Source organism: Grus americana, chromosome 3 (assembly GCF_028858705.1).
Source record: "Grus americana isolate bGruAme1 chromosome 3, bGruAme1.mat, whole genome shotgun sequence".
Taxonomy (NCBI): domain Eukaryota; kingdom Metazoa; phylum Chordata; class Aves; order Gruiformes; family Gruidae; genus Grus; species Grus americana.
The window spans coordinates 115400457-115423766 of record NC_072854.1 but is presented as its reverse complement, the minus strand read 5'-3'; the positions used below and the strand labels follow the sequence as shown (position 1 = coordinate 115423766).

Genomic DNA, 23310 nt, shown 5'->3' with positions numbered 1-23310 from the left:
ATATTGTCTTAGAAAGTGAGAAGCCTGTGTCCTGTATCTGCTGAGCAAGGGGTTTCATGCCCACGCTTTTTTCCTGCATGCGGTCATATTCACAAAATAGGATGCATTCTGACTGCAGCTAAATAAGCAGCTGGAGGGCTGTTATCTCTGTGCAGAGCCATGGGCCTGTTCTCTTTCTGTTTTCAGGCACTCTGCGCATTCCTTCTCCTTTGTAGAGGCTGCAGCCTTATGGGAGGGTGAGCATGTTCACATGCTACATCATAGCAGTGCTGCTGAGACTGAGCTCAACAAATTGTTTTCTGTCCCATTCCCCCAGAGGTGGTCGCTTAATTATTAATACCTGGTATTTATTCCTTTTGGTAAAGCACTCTGAAACACCTGTCAGGCTGAATCAGACTTTAGCCTGTGATCATTCACCCATCTCTGGCATTCAGCCATTTTGGAGTGATAAAAATGTAAGCTATGCACAAAACCGGCAACCTAAAACAGCTCAGGTCAGATTTGTTTGCTGCTGTAACCTCCTTGACATCAGTAGAATACCAGCATTGTTTCCTCTACATTCAAAGAAGCTGAGAATGAAAGTTGGATCTGCATTTACTCAGGTCAAGTGCTGTTAGTTAGGATCATGCCAACAAGTGAAACACTGGATCTTACAATAACATGTCTCTGGAGCTGATCTGGTGGTTTTACTTACCATGTAACCCTGACCCATGAATCTAGTCCCACCAGAGTGAACTGCAGCATGTGTGCGAGTTACACTGCTGATGGGTTGTTTTATCCCATGCAAAAGTGACCAGCGATCTGTGTCTCATGGCCTGGCCGTAAAGTCTGAGTTGTGCCTGTTACCTCCTGAGGCTTACACTGCCCAGTGATGTCAGCAGGAGTCTTGCATGCGTAAGCAAGCTACTCTTTCCTCTAATGAAGTTATTTGATTGTTCTGTATCGTGCATTTAAACTGTAAAGGAGTTTTACACAAGCTGCTACCAAAGCTGCACATCTCATTCTAAAGTTTCGCACTACAGTTTTATGAGAGAAAGAGTTAGCTATGTCTGAAAAACAGTCAGAACATAAAAGAACCCAGAAGTTAAAGAAGTCAAGAGGGTGTGTAAGGAGCATTAATAATTCAGATAAAAGACAGAACAACCCAGGGAAGATTTCACATTTTATTGTTATTAAAAGTTCATTATGAAATTGGCACAACACATAAAAATAGATCTGTGGTGAATGATACATTACTATTATTGCCCAGTCGTTTCATGCACACCCTCACTTTTTTTTGAATCAGAAAGTAATGAATCTAAGACGTTTCATCGGCTAACTGCAAAACCAGTGTTACTGCAACAGAGAGAGGCTATGCTTTCTGTTGACTCTATCAAATGGATAATGCAGACAGAAATAGTCCTCTATTCATACTTAAAAATAAACTCAGTTTTAGAGTATGCCCTAGCTGAAAATAACTGGAGAGGGAGAGCTAGAAATACCCCTTTTTTTATGGACCTATTTCCATGAAAGTCAAAGGGATTTTTGCCATGGATTTTAAAAGCAGCAGGATATAGTTATTTGTTGACAGACAGATGGAGAGGCCTAGCAACAGAAGCTAGGGAGGACCTGTGGCAAAGTATGAGTTTATTATTTTGATCTTGCACATGCTGCTGAATCTCCTTGTTGTAGTAATTGTGTATGTTTGTAACAGCAGTGATTGCTGGGAGGAGCTGGGAGGGTGTATCAAAGCCAGATAAAGCGTCTGCAGCTCATTTTTTCTCCCTGTTTGGGTTGGCCTTGGTTCTAACCCTACACACCATTCATTGCAAAGTGACTTTTACCTGTACGCTTTCTGATCCACCTGAGAAAATCAGAACAATACCCATGATTACAAAAAATCTCACCAGGTCACTAACTGTTCCTAGACTTGTGTAGCTTTTCTTCCTAACTTCTGTGCTTATCACAGTGAGCATTTAGGGCTGCCCTCGGCCTGACTCTTGCTCCTCGTACTGTCATATCAATTCCAGGGGTGCTGGGAGGTTGCTTACAGCCGTCACTAACTGGCTCAGCAGAATTGCGATTCTGCAGTTTTCTGCATGGAAAGGTCACTGTAACCAGCCTTAGTGCAGAAAGCAGCGCTGTAGATTTCTGTGGGGAGCACTTCTCGTGGATGGGGGGCAGGATGAGCCCCACATCAGATACACTGCTTGAAATGTTTGTGGGAAAGCGATACTTTAGTGGCATGGATACTCCTAAATTTTCTGATTATTTATTTGGGAGCCTCTTTTAAAGAAGCAAGTAAGAACATGAACCCATTCAGGCCTTCCAAACTTGTAAGCAACGCTGTTTTTTTGCTGTGTCCCCTGCTACCCGGTTGCAGAAGGTGGCAGTTGACAATGTGGCAAATGCCCATCCCTGGGAAATTGTCATGCAGCTCTACAGCCTGCGCTCTTGGCTAGCTCTGACGTGCCCGCTACCTCCCTCTAAACTCACGCTGCGTTATGGCTACAGCATGTCATGCTACCCCAACCCTATTACCAAGCTTGAGAGCACTGTGGCTACTCTGTTCTTGTTTCCTCCGCAGTGAATAGTTTTTAATCCTGGAAGATAAAAATCTCAGTGCTGCTCCCTTTACATTAAAATCTCAGGGCTTCAGTCTCAGCTTGACAGCAGGAGAGTGACAGGGGTGGAAAGCTGGCACAGCAGAATGGTGAATCAGGCTCTCCCTTGGTTTTCAGGCTGTTTACTCAAAACAGCCCTTGAGAAAGATGCTATGCCTCAAGCAGATGTCACATTCAACCGGTTTAGCAATATTACGCCTATTTCTTCTCAAGCTAGTCAAGGAGGGGAGGGAGAATATAATATATGTTAGTGCAAGTTCACATAGACAACATATGAATATTTAGTACAAAATGTTCTTTCAAAGGTGGGGCAAACATTTCTAATTGTAACACAAAAAGAAGGTATTTTGTAACATTTTTAACAACTTGGCTGTGAAAAAGTGCTTATGTGAAATATGTTTAGACACAGAGTACCTCACATGATACTGAAGTATTTCAAGGCTCTTTCTGAGTAGACGATAACTTTTTTTTTATTAAATCATCTTTATCACAGCCAGTTCCGAACATAACTAAATAATTTGGTTGTGGTTTTTTGGTTGTTTTTTTGCTCTTTCCTCTTTGGAAAAAATAAAGCTATGCTAAGTCAAGTGATTCCACTCCACGTGGGTTTTACCCATTCAAGGCTTCTTTAATTTCAGAATTAACTTCCTCATTCAGAAGAAACTACAGAAATATTCAGCTAATAAATTCTAGCATAAGATTTCAAAAGTTGATTCACACACTCACTTAGTCCTGAAGCATTGCAGCTTCCAAGAAGTTCACAGACTACTTGTCCCTACTGAAAAACATCTTGAAAACTTGGCCCAATTTGGAAACAGTCTTATTTCAGGTCTAGTAGGGCTTATATCCAAAATGAAGACCTGAATAATCGCTAAATTGTGGAGCCCAAAAATTTCAGATATAAATTTTGCAGCACAGTCTCTCATCTTAAACATTTGGTTTTGGCTCAAAGTCCAACTGAACAGGAACATTTAAGGCCTCAGTTTTCTGTGACTTACACTGCACATGGAAGTGTTCAGCAGCTGCTTCTGAACATGATCAGGCAACATAAGCCAAGCACGCGTGGAACAGCCCTTGATTACAGAGATATCATCCTTCTTTTGCCTGCTGTAGCCTGGTACTGCCCAAGAGCAAAAGAAAAATAAAAAGGCTTCCAAACTGGTCTTAGACAGACAAATAGATGTGGAAGCCCTAACTGTGACTTTCTGTCCTTTCCTGAGCTCTCAGCCAAACCACAACCCATCATAAGTGGGTTCACAGCCCTTCTTGCCTCGAAGCTCAGAAACAACAGGGCAGAACTGGGTGGTGGGCACCACGGTTGATGGAGTTATGCAAAGGCAAACCCAGAACCAGGTTCAAAAAAAGCATTTTCCTGAGACAGAAACCTACTGGAGCAGGAACAAACAGGAATGCCCAGCACAGCAAGTGGGAACAGAGGCAAGGCAGTATCACTGGGCCCTTGCTCCTGCATGGTTGTGCTCCCTGGTGTAGGCATTGTGCTCTGCTGAGCCCGTGCAGGACAGCAAAAGTCTGAGGGCCGTGCTAACCTACCAGGAATCCCAAGCAGCTGAAAATTCAAGTCAGCCAAATTGCTTTTTCTAGGCTACGGTAAAGGCATGGAGGGGAAATCTCGACTGGTGTGCTGTCAGTGAGATCCCTTTTGGTTTTGTGCTAATATAGTGTCATGGTGGTCCTTACTCTCTCCAGCCTCCTACTTCTGTCCCACTGGACTAGCAGGACAGGCTCAGGCAATGGCACTGCACGAGCAAACCTGGCTTTACATATCTAGTGGGAGAAAGCACTAGGCAGGGAGGGTGCTAAATATCTCTCCAAACAGAATTCATCTTCTGCCTGCAACTTCTTTGGAACCATAGAGCATTTTAGAGTTGGAGAAAAATCCAAACACCTCATGTAGAAGCACCTTTCCCTTGGATTTTTATTATCATCATTTTTAAGAATGTATTTTGTACCGAAACGCTGTCAGCATTCTTTATACAATGGAAAATGACACGGTCATTGTGTATCATGTAAAAGAGTAAAAACAGAGTAAGACAGGAACATTTCATATCAAGATTCAGTCTGGAGTACAAACAGAATCCGATGTACAACTTAAAAGCCACACACCAGATAAAAAGATCATCTGGAAAACAACAGGTTCTCTCTTAATTTGGAAAAGGGAGGAAAGGTCAGGGAATGTCAAATTTAAGGCTAAAAATTCCATTTTTAACTTGTATTTTATAGGTGGCAGCCTGATTTGTAACTTGTCTGTAGCAGTAGCAACACCCCCCTGGCTTTACAGAGATTTGCACTTGCATGAAATAAGAATCAGGCTTCTATGCTCAGAGGACTCTGATTGACCTCAACAGGCTTTGGACTAGAGCCACAGTTGGAATTTCAGCTTGCAGTCTAAGGCTTCTTAACTGCAGGCCAAATTAGCACAAAATGAGGCTTTGCAACTGGCATTCCACCCTTAGCTTTGGATATTCTGGTTCTGGTTGCTTTAAACCACAGCTTTATTGTAGGTTTAACATAGTTCTGTTTGTGAGATTCTTCTCTTTTTTTTCTTTTTTTTTTAAGTACTGTGCTACAAAGGATGTTTTTGTATTCTGTGTCTTCAAAAGTCCCTATATTACATGTTTTCAAAATTGCCTAAATATATGTTTGTATCATGATTATAGCTACTCAGAAAGACCTGCTATAGTCTATTGTGAGCAGCCAAGGAAAAAAAGTGTATTAAGTCCTAAAGTAGTCAAGAAAAGTGGCTGTGTTCATTTATAGTGTAGCGCAACGACTGTATTTATACAGCTATACCTACTATTTAAAAAGCTACTTGAAAAGTTATTATTCATGTGCAGTAGCTGATTTTCAAGCATTAATAACTTGGCTGTCTAGACAAGTTTTAATTGTCATATCAAAGGCCGAATACGTTCTCAAACAAGTGCAAAAGATCTCTCATCTCCCTTGGAAAGAGGCTGGTTCTCTTTCTGAACTAAGAGACTGCCAAATTTAACTTTTTCTCAGGTTATAAAAGCACAGTTAAACCTACAAATTTGCTGTTTAAGTTTTTAAAATGGATCGACTTTAGCTCAAACCTATCCTGTGCAGCAAAGTTAGTAAGCCCTGAAAAACAGTTTCTAGTGAATATGCAAAGAGTTCCCCCCACCCCCACCAACTACCATGCCCACATTTTCCCAGGGCCTAGCGGGCTCCATTAAAATGTAACTAAATGTTCGACAGGAAACATGACTTTTCAAGAGTGATATGTAAAGTTTACCCAAAGAACCTAAGACATTTTGTACATTCAAAATGTTTACACTTTGCTGTTCTTAACCATCAGTAAGATTGTTCATTTTTACTAATAATACATACAATGAGTATAAATAAATAAACTACAGATAAGCTTTAAAAATTGTATTAACAATACATTGTGCAAAAACTCGTAACGATCTACATTCTATGCAAATACCCTGACTAAAATATACAGGCTGTGTCCTCACACCCTCATTCAGTTTTTGCACAGTCCTTGGGCCAAATCAGCGGCTGGGAGCAATCAGCAAAATTCCATTGCAAGCCATGGAGGGAATGCCGATTTACACCAGCAGAAGAGCTGGCCTCCAGGCATGTGCAAAAATCCCATAGAAATCAGTGGGAATTGTGCTTGACTAAGGACTAGACAGTTTGATTGTCCCCCATTAAAGTGAGTGGGAGTTTTGCCATTGATTTCCATGGAACCAGGCTCAGGCCCTGGGTAAGGACATCAGCACGTGGCCCTATGTTGTGCTACACTACTCCACTTCAGTGCAGAAACAATATTTGCAAAAGAAAAACTTTTCTTGTTGCTGTTGTCACTGCTGTTCAGTAACCAGTTTTAGTGCTGCATTTCAGAAATTGCCTTTCTGTGAGATTTAAAACAAGACTGCAAGTCTTTCTGAATCCATTCCAATTTGATTATCCAGCACAGGTGGGCTATTTTGATCGAAGAAAAGTGGCTCAATGTCTATTAACCAACAATGTTCTTCATTAGGATAAACAACAGCCCAGTTCATCGGCACTGGAGTGAAGAACTGCATGCGGAAAAGGAACGGGGCAGCCTTCCTACCATAGCTGTGTCCAGAGCTGGCTGTCACTTCTCCAAACAGACGATGGCACCTGAGCCGGTTTGGAATCTGCAGTCCTAACATGCTCAGCCAAGTTTTGTAAGTTGAAGATCTCCGTTTATCTTTATTGTGTCAATTGCTGACAGTGTTTCAATACGGTGGTAAAAATCAAAAAGCTGATGTCCATCCACAAATATTCTAAAACGGGGATGCTCGCAAAGTATCTCAACCTGTAAAAATAAAATGATGAAGCATGTTGTTCACAGTGTAACTGGGAAGTTATTTCACAGAATACAAAGAGCACTCTGTTAGCCTTTAACTTGTGTTGGTGCAGTTACACATTTTGCTATTTATGTGCCATGTGACAGCCAGCGCTGAGACCAGTTTACTCCCATGACACCAGTTATACTATGATGGATCTGCTCTTACTTCACAGGGACATGAATCCAATCTCACACTGTCATGGCAGGAAGGACTCTGGAATCCACTGCCATCAGAGAGGTTTTCCCTCTTGGAATAATGCCAGAAACAGACTCAAACTGCCAATTACAGGGGGAAGAAATTGTATCTCCAACCCAAATCTTGCATTCCTTACTAGAGAATTTTTTTTTTAACTGCAGAATGAGGGGGCAGTTCCCTGTGCAATACTTTCCACACTTCCATTAATTTACTGGAAGGGAGCGAACACAAGAGGAGGGATAGGTTTGCCCTCCCCTCCCACACATACTCACACAGCTGCTGCAAAACTAAAAAGCCTTCGCTGCTGTGGCTGCAGACAGCCCAGGACTCCCTGTTGGACTAGACTCCATACTGGGGCTGCAGCGAGGGAAGTGTGGCACAGGATGGCTTGAATTCAGCTAGACAGTTCGCAGGAGGCACAAACAGGATCAGGGAGGGACACAGCTCATCCCTCCTCCTACAGCCCTGCAGAAATGCTCTGGAAAAGCAACAAAGCCTGGAGCTGAACAGGCTTGGACAGGTCAGGAGATTCCTGATGTTAGGGATTGCTTGAGAGGCTGCCCTGTAGTTAAGCTTTGCTGGAGCTGCCCTGGCAGGAAGCAGGGATATGAGGGCACAGAACGTGTGCTTCTTCTACAGGTCCTTGGAGACCTCCAGGTCCAGACAGGCTAAGAAGAAAATCTGCAGGGAAGCCACATGTAAATCCTGTGTCATTCTGAGAGGCTGGTAGTCTGGAATGAAGTGCTGCTTCCAGGCACTTAACTCTGCTGCTATTACAGCATATAAAAATGGGAACAGGGCCAGTGATAAACTGAGTGAGCCAAAACCCGACTGACTGAGGGCACGTTGCAGCGTGAGAAGTGGCAGCAGACAGCGCAGGAGAGCTTAAGCTCCTGGGGACCTGGTAGCGCACCATGTAACAGGGAAGCGCCCGTGCTGCCGCATAGCTCCTGTGTCACTGTGGCAGGTGCATCCAGCCTTAGGCCTTGTTATGTAAAAGATATGGTTAGCCTCAACACTGCTTACGATCCATTTTTTCAGATCACCCTGGGCCACGCCAGAACGATAATTGGACTGGATCACAAGTAATTGGCAAGAACACTTAATAGAATAGTGACTATTAATTTATTGACTAAGAGGGAGACCATCAAAAGTACAAAATCAATTGGGAGCCTAAATTCCATTTGTGCATTTGGGAAAAAAAAAAGGGGGGGGGAAGAAAAAGAACAACAACTCCCTTTCTACAGTATTTCATGCCAAACATGTGATACTGCTGTCCTCTAACGTCAACTGTGATTAGTGGGACAGCCACAAAACATGCTCTGGATAATTTGTCTGGCTTGTCTGAGGGCCCAGCCACCACCCACTGCAGCAGGTAGTGCAACCCTCTCGGCCAGAGCAGACCAAGCCTCCAAGCCCTTTCAAGTGCATTTCCCACACACACCAAAGGGTGTTACCAGTTCTGATGGGAGAGTTTGCAGAAGCAAGTAGAGCGCAACCAATTCGCAGCAAAACGAGTCATAAACACGCTCTCGAAGCCCAAGCATCTGGGGAGACGTTGAGCTTTTGGGGTTGGGGGAGATTATCTTGGGGGCAAGAAGGATTAAGAGAGTTTGGCAGCTGGTCAGAGCATTGGCATTTAGCAGAGGGGCCAGCAAGGTTTCATAAGAGGGGCGGGGAGGAGGAGGGTTTTTCTGGGTCAGCCGCACAGAGAAGGCATGCAGCCTTTTTTCCTCAATGTAGTGAAGCAGCTGAGAGAGAAGCGGCCCTCTGCAGCTGCATACTTTGTTAGTCCTGATTTGCAAAGACATCTTCACATAACCATAAACACTACAGATGGGAATCTGCTTCTAGGTCAATCCAGTCCATCCCTTGCACCACAGCATTTCCACGTACACCATTTTCAAGTCACTACAGACTTAAATTTGACAGGAGATTTAATCCCAGGGTTCATAAAAGAATACCACTATTGCTTAGCTGTTTTATCTGCTAACATGAAGGGCTACCGTCAACCTCAGTGTAACATCCCTGGAGACAAAGGACAAACAAGATCCTTATTAGCTGCGCTAAATTGCAAACACTATATCCATTAAAAAACCCATCAAAACATATGGCAGTCCTACAGAGTATTTACATTCTACAGTAATAACTTGTAATGCACTAATAACATAAAGGTACTTTTTAATTTATAGCTATAAAACTAAGCTCAGGAAGCGCGCTTCATCACACAGCATTACAACTTCCGACTTGTCATAGTACCCCGGTGAGGTGTTCACAGCCCCATCTGAACTGCCTGCAGCTGCACGCAGCAGTGGGATCTCCGCGCAACTTCTGATCGTTACAAACCACCAGCGTCTCAATTGGAGAAGTGCGGGCTACACTGTGATTTCATGAGAGGCAAGTTGGTTTCTGCTGCAAACTCTGATCATATTACGCTTTATCAGATACGGCGCATACTGCTGTCATCCTGGTACTCACCCTAAAAGGCTGGTCCGGTATAAATGGAAAGTAAGGAATAGATGATTGCTCTTCCCCCCATTCTCCAGCTACACAAGAGTTTCTGATAAACTGTCTGTCTGTAAACACGGCTTTCAGTTCAATAGCTACATCTGCAGGAGGATCTTCTGACTCCCCACAAGTCAGACTGATGCCAAAGCTGCAACACAAACAGAACGGCTCTCATTCAGCCAGAGACAAGCAAATAAACCCCAAATGCCGCGGGTCTAATTTTTCAGCTTATTAAAGCCATTGATGGTATAGTGGCATGGGGGGGTGACAGCTCAGCTCGTTCAGGGAATGCTAGAAGCTCAGCAGGGACAAGAACATGGTTACAGCATATATATATTATATGTGTGCCTGTGCATTGTGCATATATATGTGTGTATATATATATGCTCCTTTATTCCCAAGTGAAATGTTGGGAAACAGGATCCCTTAAAGAAATGCCCCCTCTATGGGTCAAAGGAGAAATCAGCACGCTATATTTAAAATGATAAAAATAATCCCTTTCCAGAAAGGAGGGATCCGTGTGTACGTGTGTTTGTATGTGTGTGTGCAGCTTCCCTGCCTCGCCCCCTCCCCAGGCCCAGCACCCCCGGGGCGGGCAGCCCTGCCCGGGTGTTACCTCTCGGGGTTGAGGTCCACTATGCCCATAACTAAGATCTTCTTTCCCGGCCTCATTCCTCCTTTGATGTGCCCACAGAAGGGGACGATCTGTAAAGGACAGGGGGGAGGGTGGCCACGGTCAACTCGGCATCAGTGGCGGCTGCCGTTGTGCAGCGGTGGGTGAAGGGGTTAAAAAACCCCAACCAACCAAACAAAAGCCACCCACCAAAGAACCCCAAATAAAGGTGATTTACCAGGCGAGGGAAGTACACATCAGCTTGCACCGGGGATCCCAGGGAGTTGTTTAAATGCCCGTCCTCTATTTTCTGCAGGTAAAAAGGAGAGCGCTGAGGCAGGGGCAGGCGGAGCCCCTCCGGCTCCCCGCCCGCTCCGCTTCTCAGGTACCCGCCGTGGGGGGCCTGCCCTGCCCGCCCTCCCCAGCCCCGTCCCGTCCCGGTCCCCGTCCCGGAACCCCAGGGAGGGAGCAAAGCGGCACTCACCAGCGCGTCCCGCTCGGCTACGGTCCCCGCCATCTTGTGGAAGCGGCGGCGGCGCTGGGTACGGGGCGGAGGGGGACCGGCGGGGGCGGGGGGAGAGGCAGGGAGGGAGGGAGGGAGGGGGGCTGTGCGGCAGCCCCGGCGGCTGAGGGGCAGCGATGGACCGGGAGCGGAGCCGGTGCAGAAGTAGGAAGGCGAGGAGGAGGAGTAGGAGGAGGAAGAGGTGGAGGAGGAGGGGAGGTGGCCGGCTCTGCCTCGCCCGGCGGGGAGCCCAGCCCCTGGCCCGGGGGGGGAGCCGGGCAGGGCGGGGGCTGCTGCCGCTTCCTCCGCTCCGCAGCCTGCCCCGCCGCGGGGCCCGACCCTGAGGGGGGAGGTCGTGGTCCGGTGGGCCTGGCCGCGCTCGGGCCGCGGCCCCGCTGAGTGGGGGCGGCTGAAGCAGGGTCGGGGGTGGCGGTGGTGGGCCCGGAGTAGGCCCTGGCAGGGCCCGGCTGGCCTCCGAACCGGCGGGGGCCTGGGGACTCCTCACCTGCAGCCTGCAGGTGACAAGTGCCTGGAGAGAGGCCACAAGAACCCCACGCCCCTTATTTCAGGGAGCACCTTTATTTCTGTGCTTGGACATCCCGGTGAAGAGGCCGAGCCGGGCGTCTTGGGTAACTCCCCTTCTCCAGAGGTGAAGAGATGGCTCAGCCCCCCAAAATGAACCATCACCCCACTCCCCATCATGCTGGCGTGCCCTGCCCCACAGTGTGGACCCTCAGGGCATCAAGTCCCCCAGCTGCTTTGGTGGGCACATCTGCCCGAGGGCAGCACAGCTTGTGGCAGCGGGCAGCTGTTCAGCGTGCTGCTGAGCGACGTGCAGCCTCTTGGCCAAGTCAGGCAGCAGCTCCTTTGAAATCCTCCCCACCAACCTCCTAATGAGATGTGGTAATTGCATAAGTCAGCTGGCTGTCGATGGCTCATTACAGAGCAGGAGCTCCTATTTACATGCAGTGTCCATAGTTATGCAACGTGGCGGTGTCTGTGGGTGTCCCGCTCTGCTGAGAGCACAGCAGAGCTCTGACTGAGGTCACCAGCCCGGCTCGTGGCTGCTGTGCAATGCCAGGAATCCCTCACCTTTACCACAGCAGGAGTGACTTGTCCTGGCAAGCATGCTGTAATGATCCTGTTGATGAGTTTAGGGTCCTGGGGTGGGGGGAACTGAGGAAGGCTTTCTTCTCACTTCCTCACCACTGGGATTTGGTGGCATGAACATCCCTTTAGCAGCGTGACGCAGTGGCTGGGCTTGGCCTGCTTCCTGCAGGACCTTGCACGGGTTGCTTGCCTTTTTGTGCCTCTTACCTGCGCGTTGGGCTGGGTAATGTCGCCGTCCTTCCTCCTCTAAGGCAGTGAGGATTAATTATTCACATTGAGTAAAGTGGAGTGGAAGAAGCAAATCACTGCAATATTTGGGGTTTCAATATGACGGTGCATGTCTGTTGGGAAACACTGGCAATCAGTAGGTGATTGCCATTTGAGAAATCAAGAGCTACTGAGAGCAAGTACTGATTGTGCAAGTGTTTAGACACACTTTTTCAGTAGTGCCCACTAATTTGGGGATGTTTTCATCTCTGGATGACCAGCTGGAGATGCTTATGTTTGTGCATACAGCTCTGCTGGGAGTCATGTACTGAAGTCATGGCTTCTTCAGTTGTACCAGCACAGCCGTACACGAAGGCAGCGGGCATCCCTGTGGCCCAGGTCTTGGTATAGCAAAACCACTGGACTGTTTTCTTCATGCCAAAACATTAGGTGTCAGCCTTCACCGTGTGGAAAAGCACCTTCCTCAAATACTGCCAGGATACTGAATTTGTAAACAGTGCAGTAACGTGAAGCCATCGCACATTAGAAACAGTTGGCTTTTGAGTGGTGAGTTGAGTGTGTTCACAAGTTCACCACAAAGCGGAACTGGAGTTGGCTTGATGGTTTTGTCAGCTTCTGCGTGCTGCTCACCTTTTCCCTCACCGATGCTGATGCCAGCTCTATTTGCCTAAGAGAGAACAGAAATCGCCCTAAGCTTTTTCTTTTTATTTAGTGGTGCAGTGTTATATGGTGCCCAAAGAGCTCTTTTCAGAACACATCTTTTCCTCTGCTGAACAGGGAGCCACTTTATTGGGTAAGACTAAATTTATTGGACATAAAATCAGGCCAGCCAGTCCTTTGTGCCAAAGCATGAATTCTTGTGAGGAGAGAGGTCATCATTATGTCTTTGTTTTGTAGCTGGTTTTAATTGAACTTTTGCATTTCAAAATAATTAAATAGCAAGACTTGGCCATTGGGCTAGCTGCTTTGCCTTGTGTTTGTCTTTTCTAGCGTGTCTTCTGAAAACTAGCACAAATGCAACATTTGTTTTGTGGGCCATGGAAAGAATGACTGGAACAACCTGCAGTATGAAGTTATGATGGGGGAGGACATTACCATGTTTTTTTAAGGCATTGGTGGTCTGTGCCTTTCTGTTTCTATGTCATGTTCTCTCACCCCATAACAGCCCAGGAGGACATCGAAGATCCTGTTTGCACCACAAACAAGGTGAGGCAGCCAGAGCAGGAGCTGTGCCTCTGTGTGCCACTGTCCTACCTGTGTGATGGCTGCTCCTGTGGTTTTGCCTAAGGAGGCGCTCACCAGTAGAAGAGGACTGCTCTGCTGTGCCCAGCAGTTGGTGGAGCAGGGCTGCATTTCTGGGCAGCACTGTGCCTCCCACCCACGGTGGAGCTTCCTCAAGACCCAGCTTCCCAGCAGGTTCCCCTCTGCAAAGGGCTGCAGGGTGAGTGCTGCCATGTAAGCTCCTACACTTGTCCTTCTGAAAAAGGGAGAGGTCTGAGCCAAATCTATTCCCTCACCCATGCAGTCCTTGTTAAATCATCTGCACGAAATGGGCCCTGTTAAGTGTTTGTACCAGCCTTCTCAACAGGGAAGCTCTTGAGGTTTCATGCTTGAGGGCCTGAGCTTGCAGACCTTGTGGTAGTGGCTGGAGCAACACGATAAGTCTCTTCCGTTTCTGGGTTTGTACAGCCCTTTGCTCAGTGGAGAGCCTGGTCCTCTTGAAATACTGAGAATTGTATAAAGATTAAAAAGAAGTGGCATGGTGTGAACATCATTTGGGAACAGTTAATGACATGCCCAGCCACCAAAGCCATTGCTGAGAACTGGCAAACCCAGAACTTCATCTTAATCCCAGCACCTTGTATCTTGCAGCCACTCCCTTTGATGATTTAAAAAGGTGTATCTAATTCTTAGCCGGCCTTCACCGGAAAGGAATGCAGCACGATCGCAATTTTGGTGTGGTATAATTACCCTGCCTTTCTTGCCCCATTACCACTGACATTGCTCTCCTCACGCCTGGGTTTATAGGCTGACTTATACAACCTCTCTAGTTTGTTTTGCTTTTTTTAATGACGTTGGTGAGAGGATGGGAGGTGTTTGCTGGTTTCGTGGAAGCTTCCTTTGGTTTCTGGGTGGCAAGGCACTGAAGTTCTGGTTTTTCTAAGACTCAGAAAAAGCTGAGTAATACAATAAAGAAGAAAGTCTGGGAATAAGTTTGATTCAGTGGTTGGAGCCAAGTGTATAATAGTTCAGAGGAATTCCTCCTTTTCAGAATTACTGCAGCAAATCTGCAGTGCTGATAATTATTTGGGTTGGATTGGGTTTTTTTGACGTTTGTAGCTTTGCTACTGCAAATCCTCAGGCAGAGAGGTCTGGGAGACCAAACCCAACCTTGCCTAAATTTGCCCTGGGTGGGTGTCCAGGGCAGGGCTTGAGAGAAGATAGTGCTGATGATATGTTGCAAGGGGCTGGAGAGCAGGGTGGGAAATGTTGGACTTGCCCTTTTGCCACGTGGCTTCAAAGTGTCGCGAGGACAGATTCCCCTGGCTCTGCATGCCAAGTCTAAAGTGCAGGGTGCCACATAACTACGGAAACATTCATAAGCCTGCCCTCCCACGCTCGCCCATGGGAAAGACAAATGACAGTTATCGGTACAGACAGTGCGGGGCAGGTGTTTAGCACACCTGTGCGCTTTCACAGGCTAGTGCTATTGCATCTTCAAGGGCAGAAGAGGGGATCAAGGGCTAGGAGCAGCACCACCCTCTTGACATTTATTTCGTGTGGCTTCCTTGCTTCTTTTTGTCCCCTGAATTACTCTGGTCTGAGTCTTGCCCTTAGAGGTTCAAGCTCTGGCTGTGCATGAATCCAGTGAAGCCAGTTTTCTGGGGCTCTTAGTAACAAAGATTGTGTAAACTGGTGTTTAAGGAGATGGTCCTGGCCAGTGAGTCATTTGGTCGCACACAGAACTACTGCACATCTGGTGCACAGCATGTGCATCTCAGAAATATTTGTCTTGCAGATTGTTTGCTGGAGTCTGCACCAGGAACCAAAGATATGTACATAAAGGCATGTCAGATAAGGCATTAGTTGCTGGTTGAAGGCTGTTGGTGTTCAGGAACTTTCATCTCTTCCAGTGCCTTCCATGGAAAACTGATGCCCAAAGGCATAGGGCAGGTAGAGGTAATACCTGCAAAGTTGTGGCAGGAGCTGCAGGCATCCACAGGGGACAGACTATTTTTATGACTTGGAGGCTGGTCTTCCCTGATGTGTCCTATCTGGGGCTATTTTAGTATTATCGTTGTCATATCTCAATAATTTTATCGTGAATCTCATGATGTTGGCTCTTTTTTTTTCTTTCGGTTTCCTTGTCCTTCCACAAGTACCTGGCTTTTACTTTATTCACACATTTGTTTTTTTCTACAGAGAGAATTTCTAGCCTTTTTTTTTAAAGACACAAATTCTAGCAATTTGAGAATGTGGCTACTTTCCTAAGAACTGAAATTCAGCAGCAATTAAAAAGGACTGTTATATAAATATATACACACACACGTGTGGGGGATTCATGACTATGATGCATCATGCCTCTATACATCTGCTAGAGGATGTGGAATAAGACTGCAAAACGGCTTTTACCCATGAGTATCAGGACATCAAAAGGTCTTCCAATATACGTTTCAAATTATGAGTGACTGCTGTTCATCTTCTTTATCCCTGTACCATAACAAGAGGTGGCCTTCCCATTTTGGAAACCTCGGCTGCTGCTTCCGCATTAAAATCCTGAGAGAGAAGGGAAAACTACATCTACTTAGCACCATAAGGCAGGACTGAGCACAGGACAAAGCAATGTAGACGGTTGTGATGCGCAGTTCCTCATTGACAAAAGAACCGATCTAATGGTCACATTTTTAGGGATTTATTTTGCTCCCTCTTTAAACACTGCTGGCCTTCGCTGGGCTATGGCGGCAGCACTTCAGGCTGGTCTAGGTTCTGCCAATCGTCCTGGGGCATGAACGGTCCTAGCGAGACCAGCCTTCAGACATCCCAGGCCCTGGAGACCTGCCCGGCGGGGGGAAGGCTGGAGCAAAGAAGAGGTGCCCTCCGTGCAAGAGGCTCCGGCAGGATGAGGTGTCAGAGGATGAGATTAGAGAAGACTTGAGCAAAGCGGGGAGGCAGAAGACGTCCCTGTCGGGCCCCCACGGGGTGCACCCTCAAGTGCCGAGGGGGCTGGCAGGTGGCCTTGCGAGGCCCCTCCACAAGGGAGATGCGCCTGAGGACTGGAAGAAAGCAAAGAGCCCATGGGCTGAGGAGCAGCGCAGTGGCCGGGAAAGCGGCCGAGCGGCCGGCCCCAGGGGGTGGTGGCCGGTGGCACCAAGTCGAGTCGGAGGCCAGGGAGGAGCGGTGAGCCGCGAGGCAAGGGGCAGTGCCAGCAGGTGGAGGCAGGTGGTCCTCGCCCCGGGCTGTGCCCTGCTCTGGGCTCCCCAGTGCAAGGCAGCCATGGCCATCCTGGAGAGAACCCTCAGCCCAGTGCCCCCCCCAGTGCCCCTCCCACTTTCCGTTGGGCTCCCAGCGTTGGTCAGTTGGAGCCAACAGCCCGCAGAGACAGCAGCACGGAGCTGTGCTGGCACGCAGCAGCGCTGCGAGGAGGCAGGATCTGGCCGAGCAGCCACTAGCACCGGCACCGGCGGCCCGCTTCCCATCCTCGCCATCGCCGGCTGGCGCGAGTCCTTGGTGCCCGGCGAGGGGCCTCCTGTCCCGGGCGCGATGGGCCAGGCCAACTGCTGCTGCGGCTCCAGGTAGGCTCCCCGGGCGGCTTGGGGACACGCGGGCACGGCCGGGCCCCGCAGCAGCAGCAGCAGCAGCAGCAGCAGCAGCAGCAGCAGCAGCCTTTCTCATGCCCGCCGCTCGCTGCTCCGCAGGGAGGCTCTCAGCGAGGCCGAGGCGGTGCTGAGCGCGGACGTGCAGCTGAGCCGGGGCCGCGAGAGGAGCGCGAGGCGCCTTCTCCTCCTCCAAGAGGAGCTGGTGGTGGCCAAGTTGCAGTAAGAGCCTCAGCGCCCCGCTGCCTTTGCCCCATGCCTGACCCCGGCACCATTGCGGGGACACCCGGGCACCAGCCCCAGGCCCCGGGACCTTGGTGCTGGACGCATCGATCCACGTCCGTGCCAAGGGCAGGTGGGGGAGCCCGAGGAGGCCACCTCCATGCAGCTCCCTGCCTTCCCCTGCTCTCCGCAGAGGTGGCACCAGCCTGCGCCCACAGCTGCGCCTGGCCCTGGAGCAGCTGTGGGTGCTGAGCGGCAGGAAGGAGGCGGCGGGGGAGGAAGAAGAGGAGGAGCAGGAAGGCAGCGGCGTGGACAGGAGCTCCCTCGTCTTCGTCTGGCCCAGCGGCTCCTGCATTGCCACTTTCGGGCGAGTTGTGCTCCACGGGGCTTCGTCCTGCCCCGTCTCCTTGCCCATGGGGCAGGGCTGTGCCGGCGCCCGCCTCTGCCCACGGGCTGGGGGGCAGCGGGGCCTGACGCTCTTTCTCCTCCTCTCTGTCTGCAGCTCCCGGGCACTGAAGGAGCTGTGGCTGGGCACACTGCTGGGGTGAGCCGGGGGAGGGATGCTCCGGGCGCAGCCCGACGGGGGAAGACAGCTCCCCAGCTGGGGAGAGGTGCCCCCGCGGCACCCCCCGACAAGAGAGAAGAGGTGTCTTGGGGCTCAGCCGGCCCTCTCCCTGTCCCTTCTTGTGGCACAGGGCACCCGAAGGAGCCGCGAAAGTGCGGGTGACCCGTCTCCCATCGCTCCAAGTCCTGGAGAAGGAGCTGAGGCGCCGCCGTGCCGTGAGTGTCTCTCTGGCCTGGGCTCTGTCCCCGAGCGAGCGCTGGTCCTGCAGCTGCCGAGCAGCAGAGGCACGGCTGCTCAGCTCCTCGCCCTCTTTCTCGCTTGGCCAGGGGAGGACATTCAGCGCCAGGAGCCTGGAGAGGCTGCTGGAGGGCCAGGCCAAGGTGAGAGCGGCGGCCTTTTGGCCACCTCTGGCTGTGCCGCCGTGTGCGGCGAGCGGAGCGAGCTCGTGCGGGACAGAGGGCTGGAGGGAGGGAGGGTGCCGCGGTGCCACTCAGGGAGCGGAGAGGCTTGGGGAGCCCCCAGGAACGCCGGCACGTCCCGGCTGTTGGCGCTGGGAGGAAACCCGCCGCGCGGGGCAGAGAGCCCGGGAGAGCGGAGGGTCCCGGCTCTGCCGCGCGCGGGCTGCCGGTGCCGGGGGGCAGCTGGCTGGTGGCCCTTTCTGCTGTGGGGCTGCCCTCTAAGCACAGCCTGCTTCTTGCAGGCCGATCGCAAGCAAGGGCTCGCGCCGGTCCCGTCCGGCGACGCGGGGGCACGCTGCCGCTCAGCAGGTGAGTATTGGAAAGCAAGGCCAGCTCCTGCAACCGACCGGCTGAGCTGTGCTCACTTGTCCCTTGAGTGTCGCCATGCAGGTGCGGTAGCCCGAGGGAGGACGTCGGCGGGAGGAGCAAGGACACCCGCTGGGCAGCGGCCGCTGGATGTGGTTCTGCGGGGACAGGGAGCCTCTGCTGCTGCTGCTGCTGCTGCTGCTGCCCCGGGGCTTGGCAGGGCGAGGGCTGGGCCGGGCTGTCCCGGTGGCACGCCGGCTCTCGGGAGCCTCCGAGCGAGCCAGAGCCGCGGTTCCGGCCGCTGGCTCCCTGCCCCCCCTGCCGCACCGCTCAGCGCTGCGCTGCAGGGCAGGGCAGGGCAGGGCAGGCTCCGGGAGCGCTGGCCTGGCGGTCTCCATTGAGGGGCTCGTGCTCTCTTTTCCTTTGCAGCAGGAGGGAGCAGCTGCAGCAGCAGGAACAGGAGGAGGACACGGCTGCCCTGGCCCTTTGCTCTGCGGCGCAGCCCGGCCGCTGCCCAGGCGCCAGGGCAGGCGGGCTGCGGCTGCAGCAGGGCGCTCTTTGGCCAGCCCCTGGCAGCCGTCTGCGGGGAGGAGGGCACGCTGCCCCGGCCCATCCAGGTAAGGCAGCCTGGACAGGGGGTCCCCAGCCCTCCAGGTGCTCCGTAGAGGCTGTGGGTGTCCCCGGGAGCTGCGGGGAGGAGGGCCTGGGCACTTCAGCCCCAGCAAGGAGCCAGGTCTGGGGCAGCGCTCTGGCCGGCGCTGTTGGAAGGCAGCTCCGCAGGCAAGCAAGCGTCCTCCTGCCTCTCCTGCAGGAGCTGCTGGCTGTCCTGCAGCAGGAAGGGCCATCGACGGAGGGGATATTCCGGCAAGCTGCCAGCGTGACAGCGCTTCGGGAGCTGCGGGAGGCCCTGGACCGCGGTGCAGAGGTGGAGCTGGGAAGGCAGCCGGCGCTGCTGCTGGCTATCCTCTTGAAGGTGAGCGCTTGGGAGCTGCCGCCGGAGGAGCTCCTGGCTGGCCTGGAGTGTCCAAAGGCTCAGCTGGAGGCCCGGGCCTTGCAGGACTTCCTGCGAAGCATCCCCTCCAAGCTCCTCGTCAACGACCTCTACGAGGACTGGATGGCCGCCATGCGGAGGACCAGCAAGGAGGAGAAGATGGCAGAGCTGAAAGCGTAAGCGTGGGCAGCAGCCTGCCTGTTGAGCAGGAGCCCTGAGCGCTGGCCGAGAGCACCTGGAGAGCTGCGCGACACAGCCGCCGCCTCCCACCTGCCTCGGGCGAGCCTGGGGGATGGCTGTGGGCAGCATCTGCTCCATGAACCTTGCGTTCCTGTTCCCTCAGGGTGGCCGAGAAGCTGCCCGCGGCCAACGTCCTCCTCCTGAAGCGGCTGCTCTCCCTCCTCCGGCGCATCGCCCGCAGCGCGGGCACCAGCAGGATGAGCTCCAGCAACCTGGCCATCTGCATGGGGCCAAGCCTGCTGAGCCCACCGCACGAGGACCTGCTCCCGCTGGAGGCCATGCTGGAGGCGACCGAGAAGGTACGCTGTCTGGCCCTGCTGGCTGCGGCCTTCCCGGCCCGGCCCATCCTCCGAGCTTGGCTGCTCAGAGGTCTCCGGCTGCCTCCTGCCTGGAGCGAGGGTCGGGAGTGGGAAAGGCCGCTTGCTCGGCCCCGTTTTCCGGCAGCTGGCTTGAGAGCAAGGCTTTGATGTGTGCAGGTGAAGGTGCTGGTGGAGTTCCTGGTGGAGAACTGCAGGGAACTCTTTGGGGAGGAGACCGCTGAGCTTTGCTGTCCAGCAGCCGAGGAGTCGCCAGCCCCCAGGCAGAGCTCCCGAGGTAAGCGGAGGGACCGAGGCTTGTCACAGCCTGGGGCTCGGGACGCCAGAACCCTCGGCGTCGTTCCTGGCGGGGCTGGGCAGCGAGCGTCGCCCTCGGAGCCCCGCTTGTCCCCTGGCCTCTCTTGGGCCGCTGCCTCTCGGGGCACGAGCGCTTTGTTTTGCTCGGCAAGGTGAGCCGAAGCGGGCAGACAGGGCAGCCGAGGGCTGAGCCCAGCAGTGGCGTAGGGCTTCGGCGGGCTTTGGCCGGAGCTGGTTTCTCCTTCCCAGAAGTCCCTCACCGTGCTGCACGTGCTTTTTCTTTCGAGGCCCGCGTTTGGCAGAGCAAAGCGTCCCTGCGGTCAGAGCAGAGCCCGAGCGTCAGGCAGATGCCTCGCCGCGCACGCCCGCCTCTCTAGAGCTCGGTGTCCTCCGAGAAGCCGGGGGAGATACGGTGGTGGGGTCTGACGCGGGAGAGGTAGGTCAGGTCCCCAAAGCCCGTGACAGCGTCTCTGGTGTGGGAGGGGAGTTTCTGGAGAGGCCAAGTGGCTGCTGTGCCCCTGCCTGGCAGCAGAGCTGCTGCGGGTTTGGGCGATTCCTCCGGCGCCCGGGATGGGCCGTGGTAACGAAAACTGGCACGCTTGTTTCTCAAAGGCACTGGGCATGTGCTCCAGCAAACCAAATGCCCACAAAACACCGTCGGAAGGGCAGAGGGGAGCAGCCGCTGACTTCCGAGGGCTTTTGCCCAGGTCCTACTTCCTATCAGAGCTTCATCGAGTCTCTTTGGAGGGGGCGGGTGGGGGGGGGGGGCGCTGTGCGGACCGTGGCGGATGCAAAGCAGCCAAAGGGCTCTCCTCTGCAGAGCTGAGGTAGCAATTTGTCCGGGAGCTGCTTACGGCTCCGGGTCATCTCTTGCCACCTGCTACCTCCGACTTTTCTGTTGTAGGCACCTCCGGCTTTGCCTCCGAGCACCCCCGAGAGCGCGGCAGACTCCCCGGGGCGCCCCGAAGAACTGGCGAGCCTTTCAAGGGAAAGAAGGTAAACTGAGCCGGTTGTGGTTCGAATGGGAACGGACTCCAGCGGATGGTGGCTTTCCCTCGCTGATACCTCTGTGGGATGGAAAGGTTTGCAGGCTCTCCCCAGGCCGAGGGAAAAAGAAGAGAGCGAAAGAGGAAACAGGCCTGGGGGGAGGAGAGTGAAAGCCCCGTGGAAGAGACGAGGAGGAAGAAGAGGGCAGAAGTTTCTGGGGCTGGACCAAAGAGAAGAGGCAGGAGGGTGCAGGAGGCCAGGAGGCCCACGTGGAAGAGACGAGGAGGAAGAAGAGGGCAGAAGTTTCTGGGGCTGGACCAAAGAGAAGAGGCAGGAGGGTGCAGGAGGCCAGGAGGCCCAGGTGTGTACCAGGCTCTGCCGCCCATCTTTGCCACGAACGGTTCCTCGTGAAGGGTGTGCCCCAAGGAGAGGGGAACAAAGCCCTGCCTCGTCCTGCCCTTCTGGCTTTATGGGAGCTTTCTGACTCTGTTGTTGCAGGTGCCGATTCATTTTCCCTGGCTGAAGCGCTGTGAGTCCTGGGCCCCCGCAGCTGTTGTCCACAAATAAAATGATCTTTTGTCTCTTCGGACTGTGCCTCCTGCCGTGGGATATTCGGGAGTGGGGAGCTGTGGTCTGGGGATGAATTGTCAGGGAGGAGTCTGGGATCGTCCCTTGTCCCAGCACCCTTTGCAGCAGGCATCAGGGCCGAGTGGAGGCGCTTTAGGAGGGAAACTGTAATGGGTTTGCGTGGCAAGGTTTTGGCAGCGGGGGGGGGGCCTACAGCGGTGGCTTCTGTGAGAAGCTGCTAGAAGCTTCCCCCGTGTCCGATAGAGCCAATGCCGGCCGGCTCTAAGACGGACCCGCCGCCGGCCAAGGCCGAGCCCATCAGCGACGGTGGTAGCGCCTATGGGATAACATAGTTAAGAAGGGAAAAAACCCCCCTAGCGGGAGCTTTTGCAGCCGGAGAGAGGAGTGAGGAGATGTGAGAAACTCTGCAGACACCAAGGTCAGTGCAGAAGGAGGGGGAGGAGGCGCTCCAGGCGCCGGAGCAGAGATTCCCCTGCAGCCCGTGGAGAAGACCATGGTGAGGCAGGCTGTCCCCCTGCAGCCCACGGAGGAAGGATGATGGGGAGCAGAGATTCCACCTGCAGCCCGTGGAGGACCCCACGCCGGAGCAGGTGGAGGCACCCACAGGAGGCTGTGACCCCGTGGGAAGCCCGCGCTGGAGCAGGCTCCTGGCGGGACCTGTGGCCCCGTGGAGAGAGGAGCCCACGCCGGAGCAGGTTTGCTGGCAGGACTTGTGACCCCGTGGGGGACCCACGCTGGAGCAGTCTCTTCCGGAAGGTCTGCACCCCGTGGGAGGGACCCCACGCTGGAGCAGTTGGTGAAGAACTGCAGCCCGTGGGAAGGACTCCTGTGGGAGAAGTTGGTGGAGGACTGCCTGCCGTGGGAGGGACCCCACGCTGGAGCAGGGGCAGAGTGTGAGGAGTCCTCCCCCTGAGGAGGAAGGAGCGGCAGAGACACCGTGTGATGAACTGACCACAACCCCCATTCCCCGTCCCCCTCTGCCGCGGCCGGGGAGGAGGGAGAGGAATCGGGAGTAAAGTTAAGCCCGGGAAGGAGGGAGGGGTGGGAGGAGGTGTTTGAAGGTTTGGTTTTATTTCTCATTGCCCTACTCTGTTTTGCTTGATAATAAATGAGATGACTTTTTTTTCCAAGTTGGGTCGGTTTTGCCCGTGACGGTAATTAGCGACTGATCTCTCCCCGTCCTCATCTCCACCCACGAGCCTCTCGCTACATTTTCTCTGCCCTGTCCGGTTGAGGAGGGGAGCGATCGAGCAGCTTTGGTGGGTCGGCCGCAAAAGAAACCCACCCCAGAACCCCAAGCAGAGAGTCCCAGAGGGGAGGGTGGACGTTGGAAAGGACCTGTGGAGGTCCTTGGGTCCAACATCTGCTCAGGCAGGCTCCCCTAGAGCAGCTTGCCCAGGACCTC

At 52.7% G+C, this 23310-nt stretch overlaps 3 protein-coding genes across 15 annotated transcripts; 2 read left to right on the top strand and 1 right to left on the bottom strand.

Annotated features, from left to right (window-relative positions):
- Positions 1–5926: 5926 nt before the first annotated feature.
- Positions 5927–11007, bottom strand: LGALSL (galectin like). Of its 3 annotated transcripts, XM_054822108.1 has the most exons (5): positions 10765–11007; positions 10519–10590; positions 10284–10372; positions 9638–9815; positions 5927–6930 (listed from the first exon to the last, which is right to left on the bottom strand). In XM_054822108.1, the coding sequence occupies exons 1-5, from the start codon at positions 10795–10797 to the stop codon at positions 6787–6789; spliced, it is 516 nt and encodes a 171-aa protein (XP_054678083.1). In that variant the 5' UTR covers positions 10798–11007; the 3' UTR covers positions 5927–6786. The 3 variants fall into 3 exon arrangements, with proteins under 3 accessions (XP_054678083.1, XP_054678082.1, XP_054678084.1); XM_054822107.1 differs by having other exon boundaries at positions 10519–10925; XM_054822109.1 differs by lacking the exon at positions 9638–9815 and having other exon boundaries at positions 6792–6930; positions 10519–10925.
- Positions 6660–18903, top strand: LOC129205074 (uncharacterized). 11 transcript variants are annotated; one of them, XM_054822098.1, is made up of 12 exons: positions 6660–6799; positions 9352–9564; positions 10605–10822; positions 12833–12913; positions 13286–13326; positions 13409–13561; positions 15544–16913; positions 17037–17156; positions 17350–17523; positions 17659–17700; positions 17852–18101; positions 18422–18903. In XM_054822098.1, the coding sequence occupies exons 7-12, from the start codon at positions 16615–16617 to the stop codon at positions 18884–18886; spliced, it is 1350 nt and encodes a 449-aa protein (XP_054678073.1). In that variant the 5' UTR covers positions 6660–6799; positions 9352–9564; positions 10605–10822; positions 12833–12913; positions 13286–13326; positions 13409–13561; positions 15544–16614; the 3' UTR covers positions 18887–18903. The 11 variants fall into 11 exon arrangements, with proteins under 11 accessions (XP_054678073.1, XP_054678071.1, XP_054678072.1 ...); XM_054822096.1 differs by adding an exon at positions 11352–11431 and having other exon boundaries at positions 13286–13561; XM_054822097.1 differs by lacking the exon at positions 12833–12913.
- LOC129204599 (T-cell activation Rho GTPase-activating protein-like) lies at positions 18902–21798 on the top strand (the record flags this gene model as incomplete). Its single annotated transcript, XM_054820825.1, has 8 exons — positions 18902–19102; positions 19297–19458; positions 19543–19652; positions 19820–20015; positions 20193–20310; positions 20618–20766; positions 21235–21326; positions 21413–21798. Coding segments are annotated over 8 exons (1344 nt in total), but the record flags the coding sequence as incomplete, so codon positions are not given.
- Between the last annotated feature and the right edge of the window lie 1512 nt (positions 21799–23310).

Bases quoted from the DNA above. Each gene is read 5' to 3' on its own strand.
- LOC129205074 (XM_054822097.1), top strand. From the start codon at position 16,615: ATGGCCATCCTGGAGAGAACCCTCAGCCCAGTGCCCCCCCCAGTGCCC. The intron at 17,524-17,658 runs GCGAGTTGTGCT...CTCTGTCTGCAG, and splicing joins TCCTGCATTGCCACTTTCGG to CTCCCGGGCACTGAAGGAGC. The intron at 18,102-18,421 runs GTGAGAGCGGCG...TGCTTCTTGCAG, and splicing joins TGCTGGAGGGCCAGGCCAAG to GCCGATCGCAAGCAAGGGCT.
- LGALSL (XM_054822107.1), bottom strand. From the start codon at position 10,797: ATGGCGGGGACCGTAGCCGAGCGGGACGCGCTGGTGAGTGCCGCTTTG. The intron at 10,373-10,518 runs GTAAATCACCTT...TGTCCTTTACAG, and splicing joins ATGTGTACTTCCCTCGCCTG to ATCGTCCCCTTCTGTGGGCA. The intron at 6,931-9,637 runs GTGAGTACCAGG...TTATTTTTACAG, and splicing joins TACCGGACCAGCCTTTTAGG to GTTGAGATACTTTGCGAGCA.